At 46.4% G+C, this 17875-nt stretch overlaps 1 protein-coding gene across 3 annotated transcripts in view; it reads left to right on the forward strand.

Annotated features, from left to right (window-relative positions):
* The window catches only part of LOC120945081 (solute carrier family 26 member 6-like), a 41981-nt gene that overhangs the window by 12529 nt on the left and 11577 nt on the right, over nt 1-17875 (forward strand). For all 3 annotated transcript variants that reach the window (XM_040358943.1, XM_040358942.1, XM_040358941.1), the window contains exons 8-13: nt 3154-3236; nt 6922-7069; nt 7150-7263; nt 8801-8878; nt 11937-12032; nt 14296-14402. In XM_040358943.1, the coding sequence (XP_040214877.1) occupies nt 3154-3236; nt 6922-7069; nt 7150-7263; nt 8801-8878; nt 11937-12032; nt 14296-14402 (626 nt within the window). The remainder of the gene's footprint in view (nt 1-3153; nt 3237-6921; nt 7070-7149; nt 7264-8800; nt 8879-11936; nt 12033-14295; nt 14403-17875) is intronic.

Consider the following 17875-nt stretch of genomic DNA (forward strand, 5'->3'; position numbering starts at 1 on the left):
CCCATGACAAAGAATTGATCAGTCGATCATTTTTATTGGTAGGTGTATTTTAACAGTGAGAGACAGAATAACACCAAAAATGTAATCAGCAACTGCCGTCACCCTCTCACCAAGCCGTTTGGCGATGGTCTTGTCGCCCATTCCAGCCTTGTGTAGGTCTACAATCTTCTCCCCCGACATCCTTGCACAGCTCTTTGGTCTTGGCCACGGTGGAGAGATTGGAATCTGATTGCTTCTGTGGACAGGTGTCTTTCTATACAAGTAACAAGTTGAGATTAGGAGCACTCCCTTTTAAGAGAGTGCTCCTAATTAGAGGTAGACCCATATGGGTTTTTCTCTGGCCGATGCCGGTATTTAGAAATTGGGGCGGCCGATGGCCGATATATGATGCGAAAAAAACAAACAAACAAAAACAACCTCACCCACTCCACTCCTTCCTGCTTACTCCTGTCACTCTAGCACACACTTAATGTCCTCAGTACAGATGGCACTGGTTTGGAACTGACAGATGGCACTGGTTTGGAACTGACAGATGGCACTATTGGCACTGGTAGGTGGCACTGATTGGCACTAGCAGGTGGCACTGGTTTGGAACTGACAGATGGCACTGGTTGGTGGCACTGGTTTGAAACTGGCAGGTGGCACTGGTTTGGAACTGACAGATGGCACTGGCAGGTGGCACTGGTTTAGAACTGACAGATGGCACTGGCAGGTGGCACTGGTTTGGAACTGACAGATGGCACTATTGGCACTGGTAGGTGGCACTAGCAGGTGGCACTGGTTTGGAACTGACAGATGGCACTGGCAGGTGGCACTATTGGCACTGGTAGGTGGCACTGATTGGCACTAGCAGGTGGCACTGGTTTGGAACTGACAGATGGCACTGGTTTGAAACTAGCAGGTGGCACTGGTTTGGAACTGATAGATGGCACTGGCAGGTGGCACTGGTTTGGAACTGACAGATGGCACTATTAGGTGGCACTAGCAGGTGGCACTGGTTTGGAACTGACAGATGGCACTGACAGGTGGCACTGGTTTGGAACTGACAGGTGGCACTGGTTTGGAACTGACAGGTGGCACTGGTTTGGAACTGACAGATGGCACTGGCAGGTGGCACTGATTGGCATTGGCAGGCGGCACTGGTTTGGAACTGACAGATTGCACTATTGGCACTGGCAGGTGGCGCTGACAGATGGCACTGGTTTGGAACGGACAGATGGCACTAGTTTGGGACAGATGGGAGTGGCCAGGCCAGGGACAAAATCAGCAGAGGATCAACCTCTTTTTCCCCTCACTGTACCATACCTGTGTGATCCCTGTGGAAGTTGGAAATCACTGTAGTAGGCATCACTACTAAGTTCGCCCTGCTGCTTGGTGAACTAGAAAGTTTGCTCGCTTGTCACAGGCTCTATTCAGAGAAAACTGTTCTCAATGAATGCAAAGCATCCTCTGATTGGATGAGGTGGAGATTGAGACATCCCCACCTTGTCATTACTCATCTAAAAAATAGATTTTGTTTTCACCATTTTATAGGGCCTCATTTAATAAATTGCACTTCTTGGATTATTAATGTATTCACCCGCAATGCAAAAGTCAGACGCCATCCAGTTAACCACTTAAGCCTCGAACCATTATGCAGCTAAATGACCTGGCCCCTTTTTGCGATTCAGCACTCCGTCGCTTTAACTGACAATTGCGCGGTCGTGCGACGTGGCTCCCAAACAAAATTGGTGTCCTTTTTCCCCACAAATAGAGCTTTCTTTTGGTGGTATTTGATCACCTCTGCGGTTTTTATTTTTTGCGCTATAAACAAAAATAGAGCGACAATTTTGAAAAAAATTCAATATTTTTTACTTTTTGCTATAATAAATATCCCCCAAAAAGATATAAACACATTTTTTTTCCCCCTCAGTTTAGGCCGATACGTATTCTTCTACATATTTTTGGTAAGAAAAATCGCAATAAGCGTTTATTGATTGGTTTGCGCAAAATGTATAGCGTCTACCAAATAGGGGATAGTTTTATTGCATTTTTATTACTAATTATTTTTTCTAGTAATGGCGGCGATCAGCGTTTTTTTTTTTTTTTTTCGTGACTGCGACATTATGGCGGACACTTTTGACTAATTTTTGGGACCGATCGGGACCCCCCCCCCCGTACATGCGGCGGTTCCCGTGGCTTCAGGAGCGATCCGGGACGAGGGCGCGGCTATTCGTTTCTAGCCGCCCCGTCGCGATCGCTCCCTGGAGCTGAAGAACGGGGAGAGTCGTATGTAAACACGGCTTCCCCGTGCCTCACTGTGGCGGCGCATCGATCGAGTGATCCCTTTTATAAGGCAGACTTGATCAATGACGTCACACCTACAGCCACACCCCCTTACAGTTGTAAACACACACTAGGTGAACCCTAACTCCTACAGCGCCCCCTTGTGGTTAACTCCCAAACTGCAACTGTCATTTTCACAATAAACAATGCAATTTAAATGCATTTTTTGTTGTGAAAATGACAATGGTCCCAAAAATGTGTTAAAATTGTCCGAAGTGTCCGCCATAGTGTTGCAGTCATGAAAAAAAAAATCGCTGATCGCCGCCATTAGTAGTAAAAAAAATAAATAATAAAACTATCCCCTATTTTGTAAACGCTATAAATTTTGCGCAAACTAATCGATAAACGCTCATTGCGATTTTTTTTTTTTTTTTTTAACCAAAAATAGGTAGAAGAATACGTATCGGCCTAAACTGAGGGGAAAAAAATTGTATATATGTTTTTGGGGGATATTTATTACAGCAAAAAGTAAAAAATATTGAATTTTTTTCAAAATTGTCACTCTATTTTTGTTTATAGCGCAAAAAATAAAAACCGCAGAGGTGATCAAATGCCACCAAAATAAAGCTCTATTTGTGGGGAAAAAAGGACGGCAATTTTGTTTGGGAGCCACGTCGCACGACCGCGCAATTGTCTGTTAAAGCGACGCAGTGCCGAATTGTAAAAACCCCTTGGGTCATTTAGCAGCATATTGGTCCGGTCCTTAAGTGGTTAAAGTACGTCTCTGCCTTTTTGTAGTTCAGGTGTACCCAAGTCATTGTATATAGGAATGTTGTGTAGAAGCTGCACCTGACCCCCCCCCCCCCCCCTTGTCTATTCTGTGTTTAGCTAATTGTGGCCACTGGGATAGCGTACGGGGCCGATCTCAACAGAGCGTATGGCGTGGACATTGTTGGAGACATCCCAACTGGGTAAGCTGTGAATAATGTATGAGACTAATTAGCTGCTGCAAGCAAATGTGTGTAATTAGACTTAAAGGACCAGATCCACATACATTTGCATCGGCGCAGCGTATCAGAGATACACTACGCCGCCGTACCTTACCTGGCGTATATTCGAATCCTCAAAAAAAAAAATTCAAATTTCGACGCGGGAACGACGGCCATACTTAACATGGCAATTCTATGTATACGCCGGAAAAAGCCGACTACAGACGACGTTAGAAAATGCAGCGGCCGCGCGTACGTTCGTGGATCGTCGTAAATCGCAAATTTGCATACCCGACGCGGAAAACGCCACCCAGCGGACGCCGAAGTATTGCATCTTAGATCCGAAGGCGTACGAAGACGTACGCCTGTCGGATCTAACCCAGAAGCCGTTGTATCTTGTTTTGAGGATTCAAAACAACGATACGACGCGGGAAATTTGAAAGTACGCCGGCGTATCAGTAGATACGCCGGCGTACTTCGTCTGTGGATCTGGCCCAAAATTGGGAAAGTCTCTTATGTGTAAATTAGCTGAACCAGGAAACCCTCATAAACGGTTGTCTGCTTTCCGTTTTACTTTTTGGAGGTCGGTGGTCACCATGATGTCCTGTCTGATGTCCAGTCTGACTACTGGGCCTACCAGGAGAAGCCGCGACCCCGGACCAACGTCTTACACCGTCGGATCTTAGGCTGCAATCTCACGCTGGCCGCTAGGTGGCGCTTCCATTTGTTTACGCGAGGAATATGCAAATGAGGAGTTATGCCGATTCAGAAACGAATGACCGCCCGGGGCTTTTTTTTTTACGTCGTTTTGCGTTTGGCTTTTTCCGGCGTATAGTTACCCCTGGGTCTATGAGGCGCAGCCAATGTTAAGTATGTGAAAAGGGTGTATATATGTCTGCGCTGTGAATTACACTAGTGTTGGGGGGGAGGGGGGGGAGGGGAAAGGGTGGGGTATTGTGGACCTGGGAGGTGAAAAACTATACAGACAAAAAATAGAAGGGACCAGGGGCGGACTGACAACTCATGGGGCCCCTGGGCAATAGAAGATTATGGGGCCCCTCTGGCTTACAGATGACCACCACGCCAGGAGGTAGTGCAGAGGCGGGCAGCTAAAATCTTGGGATATTCACATTAAAAGCATGTCATTTTCGGACATATCAGGGACAGATCTAAAAAAAACACAGATTTTTACATACTGTCCCCGGTTTTACTGAGCCTGGCAACCCGGATGGGGCCCCCTAGTGGCATGGGGCCCTCGGGCAGTGCCCGAGTGACTCAATGGTCAGTCCGCCCCTGGAAGGGACCTACGTGGCAGTCTCTAGGTGCAGTCCTAACTGGACTGTGTTAAAAGTCTATAGTGGAAATTCTTCAGTGAAAAGCCAAATATATACATAAAAAAGAAAATGTAAAATAATAGGAAAAGTCCCGGATTAATCCAAGTAGATACAAAACATTTCCAAGTGGAGTAAATGGAATGGGTGGATGATTGAAAGTGAAAATAAAATCCAAATGTAAGTGGGTGGAAATGTGCAGTCTGAACAGATCCACAAAAGCATGCAGCCCACACCACAAGTGATCTGGTCAGCTTACCTCCCAGCTGTCACTTAAAACCAAAGACAGTTACCAATGTTCCAGATTCCTGTTGGGTAGGTATCACTCTGTATAATCTCGGTGATTGGTCATACATAAGGGAGAGAAAATATAAAGTGTAACCTGGTCCTCCTGTCACATATAATAAAAAAGGTTGTAGCCAAGGTGGGTAAGTATACACTTACACTACTTACACAACGTGTAAGAAAAGGAAGCCTATCTCCACGAGCGCCGAGCTCGTCTCTCTAACTTCTCTCCGTCTCAGCCTCTTAGTCCCTCAGTGTCCTCCAAGCCGATTACTCGTGGTGAAATGGAAGAAACCGGGGTAGGGAGAAGTGAGAGAGGGGGGGGCACATCGCGTAAATGGTACAAAAAGGAGTCAATGAAAGCACAAAAAAAACGGTAAAAACTCACATGGAGCAGTGAGGAAACGATCGCAAATCCACGAGCGCCGCGCTCGTCTGCCGTCCGTCTGGTGCTGCTCCTGATTGGTGCTCTGGTGTCCCGACGCGTGTTCGTCACATCACGTGACTTCATCAGGGGATGGTTAACATTGACGTGAGTCAATGTTAAGTATGGCCGTCGTTCCCGCGCTGAGTTTTGAATTTTTACGTCGTTTGCGTAAGTCGTTCGCGAATACGGATGGACGTAATTTACGTTCACGCCGAAACCAATGACGCCCTAGCGACGTCATTTGGAGCATGCACACTGGGAAATTTAGCCGGCGACGCATGCGCAGTTAAATCGGCGCGGGGACGCGCCTGATTTAAATAGTACACTCCCCCTAGCCGCGGAATTTGAATTCCGCTGGGGATTTACGATACGCCGCCGCAAGTTTTGAGGTAAGTGCTTTCTGAATACAGCACTAGCCTCTCAAACTTGCGCTGGCGGATCGTAAATCAGATAGATTACGCGGATCTAAAGATCCACTGATCTATCTGAATCTGCCCCACTGTATACACACACATACACACACTGAAAAGGTACTGGAGCGGCAGGGCAGCTATAATCTTGTGATTTTTTTTTAAAACACAGATTTTTACATACTATCCCTGGTTTTACTGAGACTGGCAACCATGATGGGGGGGCCCCCTAGTGGCATGGGGCCCACGGGCAGTGCCCGAATGGTCTGTCCGCCCCTGGGTAGGAGGCTTTCCCCCAGTCCCCTCCAAAAGCCTCTGTCCCAGTCGGGTTTGTCACATTAGCCTTGATGAAGAGTGTTGAACTCTCGAAACGTGTTGGTTTCTGTTTGTGACCACTTGTTGCAAAGTAAAGATTTCGGCCCAGATTCACTTAGGGCGGCTTTACGTTGTGCGGGCCTAGCGTATCTTATTTACGCTACGCCGCCGCTACTTAGAGAGGCAAGTGCTGTATTCACAAAGCACTTGCGTCCTAAGTTACGGCGGCGTAGCGTAAATCGGCCGGCGTAAGCGCGCGTAATTCAAAGTAGGCAGGTCGTGGGCGTGTTGTATTTAAATTAAGCGTGACCCCCATGTGGATGCATGGCCGAACGAACGGCACATGCGCAGTATCACGTCGTATTTACGCCCAAAGATACGCCAGCTCAATACCTGTGACGTGAACGTAACTTAGGCACAGCCCTATTCGCGTACGACTTACGCAAACAACGTAAAAAGATACGCTTGTTCCGACGTCCATGCATAGGCTACGCCACCTAGAGACCTGCTTTATCTTTACGCCGGCGTATGTCTTGCGTAAACGGCGTAACTAATTGCGACGGGCGTACGTACGTTCGTGAATCGGCGTATCTTGCATATTCAACACGGAAAACAACGGAAGCGCCACCTAGCGGCCAGCGTAAATATGCACCCTAAGATACGACGGCGTAGGAGACTTGCGCCGCTCGTATCTTAGCCAAATTTAAGCGTATCTGGTTTCCAGAATACGCTTAAATATACGACGGCGCAGATTCGGACTTACGACGGCGTATCTACTGATACGCCGACGTAAGTCTCTGAGAATCTGGCCCTTGCTCTACATTTTCTATGGCGCTCTCGTTCTTGCTACATTCCATGTAAACTTGATGATGGTACTTCTCCTTTTTTTTTCGCTGCAGGCTGAAGGCTCCATTCGTGCCAGACGTTTCCCTCTTTGCCAGTGTGGTTGGCAATGCCTTTGCCATAGCGGTGGTGGTCTACGCCTTTACCATCTCTTTAGTGAAGATGTTCGCAGTGAAACACGGTTACAACATAGACAGTAACCAGGTGAAATCTCCTATAGTACTTGTACAGTATTGGAATAAATGGCGGAGCAATAGACGCGTTTTCTTCCTTTTCTCTTGTAGGAATTCATCGCTCTGGGCCTCAGTAATGCTGTGGGAAGTTTCTTCCAGTGTTTCACCATTGGGACGGCCATGTCGAGGAGTCTGGTACAGGAGAGCACAGGAGGGAACAGCCAGGTACTGAGATAAGAGCATCATCTGCTACGCCTAGGCATGCATTGATCTACCTAGGTCAGTGATGCCGAACCTTGGCACCCCAGATGTTTTGGAACTACATTTCCCATGATGCTCTTGCACTCTGCAGTGTAGCGGAGCATCATGGGAAATGTAGTTCCAAAACATCTGGAGTGCCAAGGTTCGCCATCACTGACCTAGGATGACCACGTGTCCCGGATTGCCCGGGACAGTCCCGCATTTTGCAGGTCTGTCCCGGGCACCTTCATTCCAGGACAATACAGTGTCCCGGAATGAAACTGACACAGCCACCCCCCTGGGCCAATCTGATGCCCCCAAAAAAGGGCGCCACATCACCGCTTTACTCACTGACAGTACTTGTCCTGGCCGGGGATGCCTGGAGGAGCACAATCCCGCCCCCTGCTTGCGATTGGAGAAATCGTAAATCCCGCCTCTTGTGTCCAATCACTGTGCTGTGATTCGTTACACCACAAGCTGATTTTCGGGAAGGGGTGGGTGTCCCTGAATTGTAGTTGGGGAAATGTGGTCACCCTAGATCACGGGTCTTTAAACTACGGCCCTCCAGTTGTTCAGGAACTACAATTCCCATGATGCCTAGTCATGTCTGTGAATGTCAGAGTTTTACAATGCCTCATGGGATGTGTAGTTCCGCAACAGCTGGAGGACCGTAGTTTGAGGATCCCTGACCTATATCTACCGTGTGCGAGGACCAGGTTTTTTTTTAGCACCCAAGGAGAAAAGGTCACAGTGTGCCCACCCCCGATGAGCTGTAAGTTGCAGGTCCTGCCCATTTTGCATTCCCCTCCTGCTGAATTGCCCAAGGCAGCTGCCTCTTCTGCCTACCCTTCAACCCGGCAAAATGGGCACTGACTGGCAACGTGGGCACTGACTGGAGTGATGCCCAGCAATGCCATCTGTGCCACCCCTCAGTGTCCATCAGTGCCACCTCTTAGTGCCCATCTATGCCCAGTGCCCACCTATCAGTGCCCATCTGTGCCACCCATAAGTACCCATCACTGCCACCCATCAGTGCCGCCTATGAGTGCCCATCAGTGACGCCTATGAGTGCCCATCAGTGCCACCTATGAATGCACATCAGTGCAGCATACCAGCGCCACCTATCAGTGCCACCTCATCGGTGCCCATCAGTGCCCATAATTGAAGAAGAAAACTTACTTATTTACAAAAAAAACTAACAGAATTTTTTATTTTTTCAAAAGTCGTTTTTAGTTGTTGCGCAAAAAAATAAAGATCGCAGAGGTGATCAAATACCACCAAAAGAAAGCTCTATTTGTGGGAACAAAATGATAACAATTTCATTTGGGTACAGTGTAGCATGACCGCGCAATTGTCATTCAAATTGCGACAGCGCTGAAAGCTGAAAATTGGCCTGGGCAGGAAGGTGTGTAAGTGCCCGGTATGGAAGTGGTTAAAGATGGCCCTGGTTCAAGAAAATCAATGGACCCGTCAATATTCACCCCTCTAGTTCTTTTTGCCGGTAATTTATCTCTTTCTTCAGGTGGCGGGAGCCGTGTCATGTTTGGTTATCCTCATCATCATTCTGAAGGCCGGCGAGCTGTTTAAAACGTTGCCAAAGGTGAGTTTTTTTATTTTATTTACAGTACGGTGAGTTTATCGGAAATTTGCCTTTTTGTTTTCTTGAAGTGACATGACAGCAGGAAGTACCCAAGGTGAACCGCGTACAATGCCCGCCATTGTTCTGTCTGTGTACACCGAAAGAACATGTCGCCCTAAAATTATTTTGTCACCAAAGTGACAGTTATAATAACACCAATAAAAATTAAAGCTGGAGTGGACTCGGTTTAAACCAGTTCAATACATTCCAGGTGCATAAAATAAAAGGTGTACAAAGTCTTAACAAATTTCTCTTTCCAAAGCAGCCACAGCCTGAATAAAGAAGCCTGTTCCTTTCCAGCATACTGCAGAGAAGGGGCTAGATTCAGAAAGCCCGCCGTAACTTTGTGCGGGCGTAGCGTATCTCAGATACGCTACGCCGCCGTAACTTGGCGAGGCAGGTTCTGTATTCACAAAGAACCTGCGCCCTACGTTACGGCGGCGTAGCCTAAATCTGCCGAATTCAAATTGTCACGAGGTGGGCGTGTTTTATGTAAATAAAACGTGACCCCCTACGTAAATGACGTTTCTGACGAACGGCGCATGCTCAGGCAGTGAATGTATCCCAGTGCGCATGCTCCTAATCACGTCGCAAATAGTCAATGCTTTCGACGTGAACGTAATTTACGCTAAGCCCTATTCGCGAACGACTTACGCAAACGACGTAAAATTCGATGCTGTCCCGACGTCCATACTTAACATTGGCTATGCCTCATATAGCAGGAGTAACTTTACGCCAGAAAAAGCCGTAAAAAAATACACCGGGCGAGCGTACGTTTCTGAATCGGCGTATCTTGCTCATTTGCATATTCTACGCTGAAATCAACGGAAGCGCCACCTAGCGGCCAGCGTAAATATGCACCCTAAGATACGACGGCGTAGGAGACTTACGCCGGACGTACATTAGCAACATTTAAGCGTATCTCAATTTGAGCATACGCTTAAAGTTACGACGGCGAGGATTCGGACTTACGCCGGCGTATCTACTGATGCGCCCGTCGTAAGTGTTACTGAATCCAAGGATTCTTAAAGTGGATGTAAACCCAAATTTTTATTTATTTCTTTGATGTCACAATGTAGAGTATACGATTTCCTATCATCTGTGCCCAGTCTTGCCACACAGAGTTAATCCAGCTCTGAGCAATCCTCTTTTATTGTTCAGTGAAAATGAACAGACTTCCAGATAAAAACCTGTCTAAATTAAAAGTAATTTCCTTTCTCCTTGCTTTGAGTGACAGGTTATTTACATATCTAGCTTGGACATGTTTATCATATGTTATGTTATGTTTATCATAATATGAGGTGATCCACAGGTCATTGTATATTACCAGGATGTGTTATGTGGGGGGAGGGGTGGATTTCTCACTTTTTATACTGTTGATCACCTCATATTATGATAAACATAACATAACATATGATAAACATGTCCAAGCTAGATATGTAAATAACCTGTCACTCAAAGCAAGGAGAGAGGAATGGACTTTGGGCCAGATCCACGTAGCGTGGCGCATTGTTCCGTCCGCCGTAGCGAATCTCTGATACACTACGCCGCCGTAACTTACAGCGTATTTTCCTTATCCTGAAAGAATTTGCGCCATAAGTTACGGCGGCATAGTGTAACTTTGTCGGCGTAAGGGCGCGCAATTCAAATGGATGAGATGGGGGCGTGTTTTATGTTAATGCGTCTTGACCCGACGGAAATTACGTTTTTTTTAACGGCGCATGCGCCGTCCGTGGGGGTATCCCAGTGCACATGCTCCAAATTTAACCCGCAACAAGCCAATGCTTTCGACGTGAACGTAATTCTACGCAAAGCCCTATTCGCGAACGACTTACGCAAACGACGTAAAATGTTCTAAATTTGACGCGGCAACCGCGTCCATACTTAACATTGCGTACGCCTCATATAGCAGGGCTAACTTTACGCCAAAAAAGCCCTACGGAAACGACGTAAAAAAATGCGCTGGCCGGACGTACGTTTCGCGGATCGATATATCTAGGAAGATATTTAGGAAAGAAAAAGTGTACCTTTTACAACCCCTTTTTTAAGACTCTCCTACGGTTTTCGTGAAATTTGACTGACCAGGGGGAGGGGTTTGGTGGGGTCGTGGTTAAGTTCCAGCACCTATTGTTTGAGGAAAAAAAGCCCTGAGTGGAAGGAATAGTACCCCATTATTATCAGTGAAGGGAATAGTACCCCATTATTGGTGCCAGTGGGAGGATTTGGGGGCCCCATTGTTCGTGTCAGTGGGAGGATTTGGGGGCCCCATTGTTCGTGTCAGTGGGAGGATTTGGGGCCCCATTGTTCGCATCAGTGGGAGGATTTGGGGGCCCCATTGTTCGTGTCAGTGGGAGGATTTGGGGGCCCCATTGTTCGTGTCAGTGGGAGGATTTGGGGGCCCCATTGTTCGTGTCAGTGGGAGGATTTGGGGGCCCCATTGTTCGCATCAGTGGGAGGATTTGGGGGCCCCATTGTTCGTGTCAGTGGGAGGATTTGGGGTCCCCATTGTTCGTGTCAGTGGGAGGATTTGGGGTCCCCATTGTTCGTGTCAGTGGGAGGATTTGGGGGCCCCATTGTTCGTGTCAGTGGGAGGATTTGGGGGCCCCATTGTTCGTGTCAGTGGGAGGATTTGGGGGCCCCATTGTTCGTGTCAGTGGGAGGATTTGGGGGCCCCATTGTTCGTGTCAGTGGGAGGATTTGGGGGCCCCATTGTTCGGGTCAGTGGGAGGATTTGGGGCCCCATTGTTCGTGTCAGTGGGAGACTTGTGCCCTGGAGGTTGGAGATCCAGACCATTAAACCAATCATATGGGGATTCAGGAAACGGGTATTGGCGCAGTTTGGTGCTCATTTGCTCATCACAAACTATAATGTATACTTTTTTTTTATTTTTTGCTACTCTGTTTAACCCAGCAGTGTTAGGAATAATTTGGACTGGGTTAACCAGCAATCACCATATCTTAGTGCTGCTCCTGTTTTTGAACCCCCGATTCATTACATGTCTTTGTTCCTTCCTCCCAGGCCATCCTGGCATCCGTTGTGATCGTGAATTTGAAGGGCATCTTCAAGCAGTTCAGAGACATCCCCTTGCTATGGAGAACAAACAGAATTGACTTGGTAAAGCAATTTTCAACTAAGCAGAGGCTGCAGATTTTCTGAAGCTCCAGAGACAAATGCATGTCTATATGGAAGGCGATAAGTCTAGGTTCACATCTATGTGGCTGCTCTTAATGCATTTTTTAGGCACTGTTTTTTTATGCGTTTTTTTTTTTTTTTTTCAAGCAGTTTTCATGCATTTAAATTTTTTTCTTTTTTTTTCTTTTCTCTTTATTCGCACTTTAAAACACACTGGGCCGGATTCAGATACAATTGTGTAACTTTAGGCGGGCGTAGCGTATCTCCTATACACTACGCCGCCATAACTTTGAGAGGCGAGTATGGTATTTAGAAAGATTATGCGCCCGAAGTTACGGCGGCGTAGCGTATAAGGGCCGGCGTAAGCCCGCCTAATTTAAAATATGGAAGATGGGCGTGTTTTATTGAAATTAAATGTGACCCCACGTAAATGACGTTTCTAACGAACGGCGCATGCGCCGTCCATGAACGTATCCCAGTGCGCATGCTCCTAATAACGCCGCAAATAGTCAATGCTTTCGACGTGAACGTAACTTACGCAAAACCCTATTCGCGAACGACTTGCACAAACAACGTAAACGACAGAAAATTCGACGCTGTCCCGACGTCCATACTTACATTGGCTACGCCTCATATAGCAGGGGTAACTTTACGCCGGAAAAAGCCTTACGTAAACGACGTAAAAAAATCCACCGGGCGCACGTACGTTTCTGAATCGGCGTATCTAGCTCATTTGCATATTCTACGCGGAAATCAACGGAAGCGCCACCTAGCGGCCAGCGTAAATATGCACCCTAACATACGACGGCATAGGAGACTTACGCCGGTTGTATCTTAGCAACATTTAAGCGTATCTCAATTTGAGCATACGCTTAAAGATACGACGGCGCGGATTCGGACTTACGACGGCGTATCTATTGATACACCCATCGTAAGTCTTTCTGAATCTAGCCCACTGTATAAATCTGGTTGCTAAGGAGGGGGCCGGGAAGCATGCCGCCGCATCCCTGACAACCGATGAGTCATCAGCCTTCAGCTGGGTTCCTGCTGAAAGCTGAATAAAAAAAAAAAAATTGCAGTAAAAAAAAAATTGTGAAAAAGAAAACGGCGTGGGGTCCCCCCCCCCCCCGGTCCATACAAGGCCCTTCAGATCTAGTATGGATTCGGAGGGGACCCCCCATGCCAAAAAGAAAAACGGCATGGGGTCCCCCCCAAAATCCATACTAGATCCTTATCCGAGCAAGCCGCCCGGTAGGTCAGAAAAGAAAGGGGACGAGCAAGCGCCCCCCCACCCCCTCCTGAACCATTTTAGGCCGCGTTCCCTTAACATTTGGGGGGGTTTGGGGCAGAGGGGGCTCTGCACCCCCCATCCCAAAGCACCTTGCCCCCATGTTAATGAGGACAAGGGCCTAGCCGGTGGTTGTTGGGGTCTGCGTGTCGAAGGGCTAATCAGAATCTGGAAGCCCCCTTTAACAAGGTGACCCCCAAATCCCAGCCCTGCACCCTGTGTGAATGGGTATGGGGTACCCATTCACCAAAAAAGCAGTGAAAAGTAAAAAAACAAAACAAAAGCAAAATGGCTCTGAACTGCCAGTGTCGTCTCTCCCGGTGCCCTCATCTTCTTCTGCCACCATTTTCTCCCCGAGCTGTAATCTCCCAGTGTCGTCTTCTTCCTCGCCTCTGCCGCCGCCTTCTTCCTCCTCACGTCGCTGTCTTCTTCTACTTCCTCACCGCCGCCAGTTACCCACTAAACATACCAGACCCTTATCCGAGCATTCCGCCCAGCAGTTCAAGAAAGTCCACCACTGTCACCCAACTTATCTATCTAAACCCAAAAGCAAAATTTGTATTATATTGCAACATTTGTTTTCTTTTTTTATTTGTTAGATTACATTTGTTCTGTAAGAATAAGGGCAAATTTAGGCTATTTTCTCTCCAGGTCAAATGTTAGTCATTCAAAAAAGTATTGTGAATCAGGAAAATACCACAATAAGGCCACTAGGTGGTGCTAACAAACATAGTAAATACGTTTTGCCTATGATCATCAGCAGCATCTACAGACCGAGAAGTGGCATTTTCCTGAAAACATGGAGAGAAAGAACCTATTTGTACAATACATGAAGTTTCACAGAACTAATGGCTCAATGGTGTAAACGACTGTTATTCCAAAGTTCTAATGGGCTGAGGTCTGAAAGTTCTATAAATTATTGCTGTGATGGAAATTCTCCAATCTGGTCTCTTTCAGGTGGTCTGGTTGGTGACATTTGTGGCCACGATACTCCTGAACTTAGACCTGGGACTGGCGGTCTCTGTGGCCTTCTCTCTACTGACTGTCATCTTTAGGACGCAGCTGTGAGTCTTGTGTTGACATTGGTTGTCATTGTTTTTTTCCAAAGAGTATTTGTAAATGGAACATGGAGTAAAACATTTTTGCTTTTTACAATTTCTTACTTTATAAAAATGTGATAAACAGAATTTAAGGATTTTCAACATTCCAGAATGTGACATTGTATGTGTTCAGGAATGTTGAAAATAAGTAAAGTGACACTAAACTTTCTTCTTCTTTTTTCTTCTTTCTTCTCATTTTATCTTTTTCTTTCTTTTTCCTTTCTTCTTCTTTCGTCTCCTTTTTTCTTTCTTCTCCTTCTTTTTTTTCTTCCTTCTTCTTTTTTTCTTCTTACTTCTCCTTTTTTTCTTTCTTTCTTTCTTTCTTTCTTTCTTTCTTTCTTTCTTTCTTTCTTTCTTTCTTTCTTTCTTCTCCTCCTTTTTTCTTCTTTCTTCTTTTTTCTTCTTTCTTCTTTTTTCTTCTTTCTCCTTCTTTCTTCTTTCTCCTTTTTTTCTTCTTTCTTCTCCTCCCTTTTTTCTTCTTTCTTCTCCTCCCTTTTTTCTTCTTTCTTCTTTCTTCTTTCTTCTCCTCCCTTTTTTCTTCTTTCTTCTTCCTTTCTCCTTTCTTCTTTCTCCTTCCTTCTCCTTTCTTCTTTCTTCTTTTTCCTTCTTTTTTCTTTTTTCTTTTTTCTTCTTTCTCCTTCCTTCTCCTTTCTTCTTTCTTCTTTTTCCTTCTTTTTTCTTTTTTCTTTTTTCTTCTTTCTCCTTCTTTATTCTCCTCCTTTTTTCTTCTTTCTTTTTTCTCCTTTTTTTCTTTTTTCTTCTTTCTTCTTTCTCCTTCTTTCCGCTTCTCCTTTTTTTCCTTCCTTCTTCTTCTTTTTTTACATTTTTTTTATTTATTTTTCTTCTTTAAAAATTGTTTTTATTAAGTTTTTCATAAAGTAAGAAAATACAATTTCAGAAACGCATAACAACCCCCCCCCCCCCCCCAAAAAAAACATTAGTAGTGGTTGCACAGAACCTTCTACCCCGACCCCCCCCCACCCCGAACAATCTGTTGCAAAAAAACGCTCCCCCTTCAACATGGGAGTGGACACTTCCCACAGGTGTATTGCGTTTTAATACGTTTTTGCTGCAGTTTTCATTCATTTAAATAGAGAGGTGGTGAGATTTATTTTTTTTCCTTTGTTTTTGCACCAAAAAAATGCAGCAAGGAGGACTTTATGGCTCCCTTCACACTGCTGCATTGTAAAGATCCTTATGCATTTTTTTTCATGTTTTTGTTGCGTTTCCGGTGTGTTTATCAGCAGTGCGAAAAGGACTCCAAAACATCACTAAAAATGTAACTGCAGGTGCGTTTTTGATACAGTTTCTTTTATTTCAACTGGGAGGTGCTTTTTTTTTGTTTGTTTTTTTTACTTGACCAAACATGCATCAAAAGTTTCAGATTGAAATAAATTGAGTACAGTAATCGTGTTTTTAGTAGAAAATAAAGGATAGAAACGGGAGGGAAAAGGGGAAGATAGGGGAACAGTTGGAACTTTATATGAAGCACACAGTCTAGGGCAGGGGTGCCCAACCTTTTGTAGAGCGAGGGCCACTTAAAGCGGGAGTTCACCCGAAAAACAATTTTAAACATTAGATTGAGGCTCATTTTGTGAAGGGGAATCGGGTGTTTTTTTTTTAAATTGAAGCAGTACTTACCGTTTTAGAGATAGATCTTCTCCGCCGTTTCCGGGTATGGTCTTCGGGTCTGGGCGTTCCTATTTGATTGACAGGCTTCCGCCGGTCGCATACATCGCGTCACGAGTAGCCGAAAGAAGCCGAACGTCGGTGTGGCTCTATACGGCGCCTGCGCACCGACGTTCGGCTACTTTCGGAAAATCGTGACGCGATGTATGCGACCATCTGGCCAGAATCTCGTCGAGATTCTGGCCAGATTTCCAGACGAGAAACCTGAAAGCCTCATACACACAAATGGGTTTTTCTTGGCAAGAAGCAGTTTTCTTGCTGGTTTTGCCGAGAAAATCGGTTCTGTGTATGAGGCCTAAGAGGAAAAGAGGGTCTATAGCCCATGTGCACGCCTCACTATGCCCATTGCAACCTCACTGTGCCAACCTTGCTGTGCCCATTGCATCCTCACTGTGCCCATCCTCACTGTACCTGAAATTGAGAGGCTGCGGGCATCCATTCAATGTTTAAAACTCGCGGTCTCCTCCTGGTCCCTTCCGTGATAGGCGTTTCTCAGCTGACACAGTTCCGCCTATCACGGACATTCTCTCATTCTCGGACTCGGTTTCCCAGCAGACACTGTGTTCAGTGTTCCGCCAATCACGGAAGTCCGAGGATGAAAAGGCATCCGTGATTGGCGGAACACTGAACACAGTGGCTGCTGCGATGGGTGAGGATGAGAGAACGTTCGTGATGGGCGTTTCTCAGCAGACAGTTCCGCCTATCACGGACGTTCTCTCATCCTCGGACTCAGTTTCCCAGTAGACCCTGTTTTCAGTGTTCCGCCAATCAGGGACGTCCTCTTGTCCGAGGATATAAGAGGGGTCCGTGATTGGCGGGACACTGAACACAGTGGGGCAGATCCAGAAAGAATTGCATGGGCGCAGCGTATGTGAGATACGCTACGCCGCTGTAACTTACTTGTTGTAACTTTGAATCCACAAAGAATTGGCGCCATAAGTTAGGGCGGCGTAGTGTATCTCTCGCGGCGTAACGGCGCCTAATTCAAATTGGCGAGTAGGGGGGCGTGTTTCATTTAAATGAAGCGCGTCCCCGCGCCGAACGAACGGCGCATGCGCCGTCCCTAAATTTCCCGCCGTGCATTGGGTGAAATGACGTCGCAAGGACGTCATTGTTTTGACTTGGACGTAAATTACGTCCATCTGGCGATTCACAGACGACTTGCGCAAACAAAAAAAAAAATCAAATTAAACGCGGGAACGACGGCCATACTTAAGATAGCAGGTTTAACTATACGCCACGAAATAGCAGCTTTAACTATACACCGGAAAAAGCCGTCTACAGACGACGTAAAAGAATGCTACGGCCGCTCGTACGTTCGCGGATCGTCAGAAAAAGCTAATTTGCATACTCGACGCGGAAAACGACGTGAACGCCACCCAGCAGACGCCGAAAAATTCCATCTTAGATCCGAAGGCTTACGAAGCCGTACGCCTGTCGGATCTAACCCAGATGCCGTTGTATCTTGGTTTGAGGATTCAAACTAAAGATACGACGCGGGAAATTTGAAAGTACGCCGGCGTATCAGTAGATACGCCGGCGTACTCGCTTTGTGGATCTGCCCCAGTGTCTGCTTGGATGGGTGGGAATGAGAGAACGTTCGTGATGGGCGTTTCTCAGCAGACAGAGTTCCGCCTATCACGGAAGGGACAAGAGGAGACCGCGAGTTTTAAAGGATGGACGCCCGCAGCCTCTTCATATTTCCAGGTACACTGACTCGAGTATAAGCCGAGGGGGGCATTTTGAGC

Source organism: Rana temporaria, chromosome 7 (assembly GCF_905171775.1).
Source record: "Rana temporaria chromosome 7, aRanTem1.1, whole genome shotgun sequence".
Classification (NCBI taxonomy): domain Eukaryota; kingdom Metazoa; phylum Chordata; class Amphibia; order Anura; family Ranidae; genus Rana; species Rana temporaria.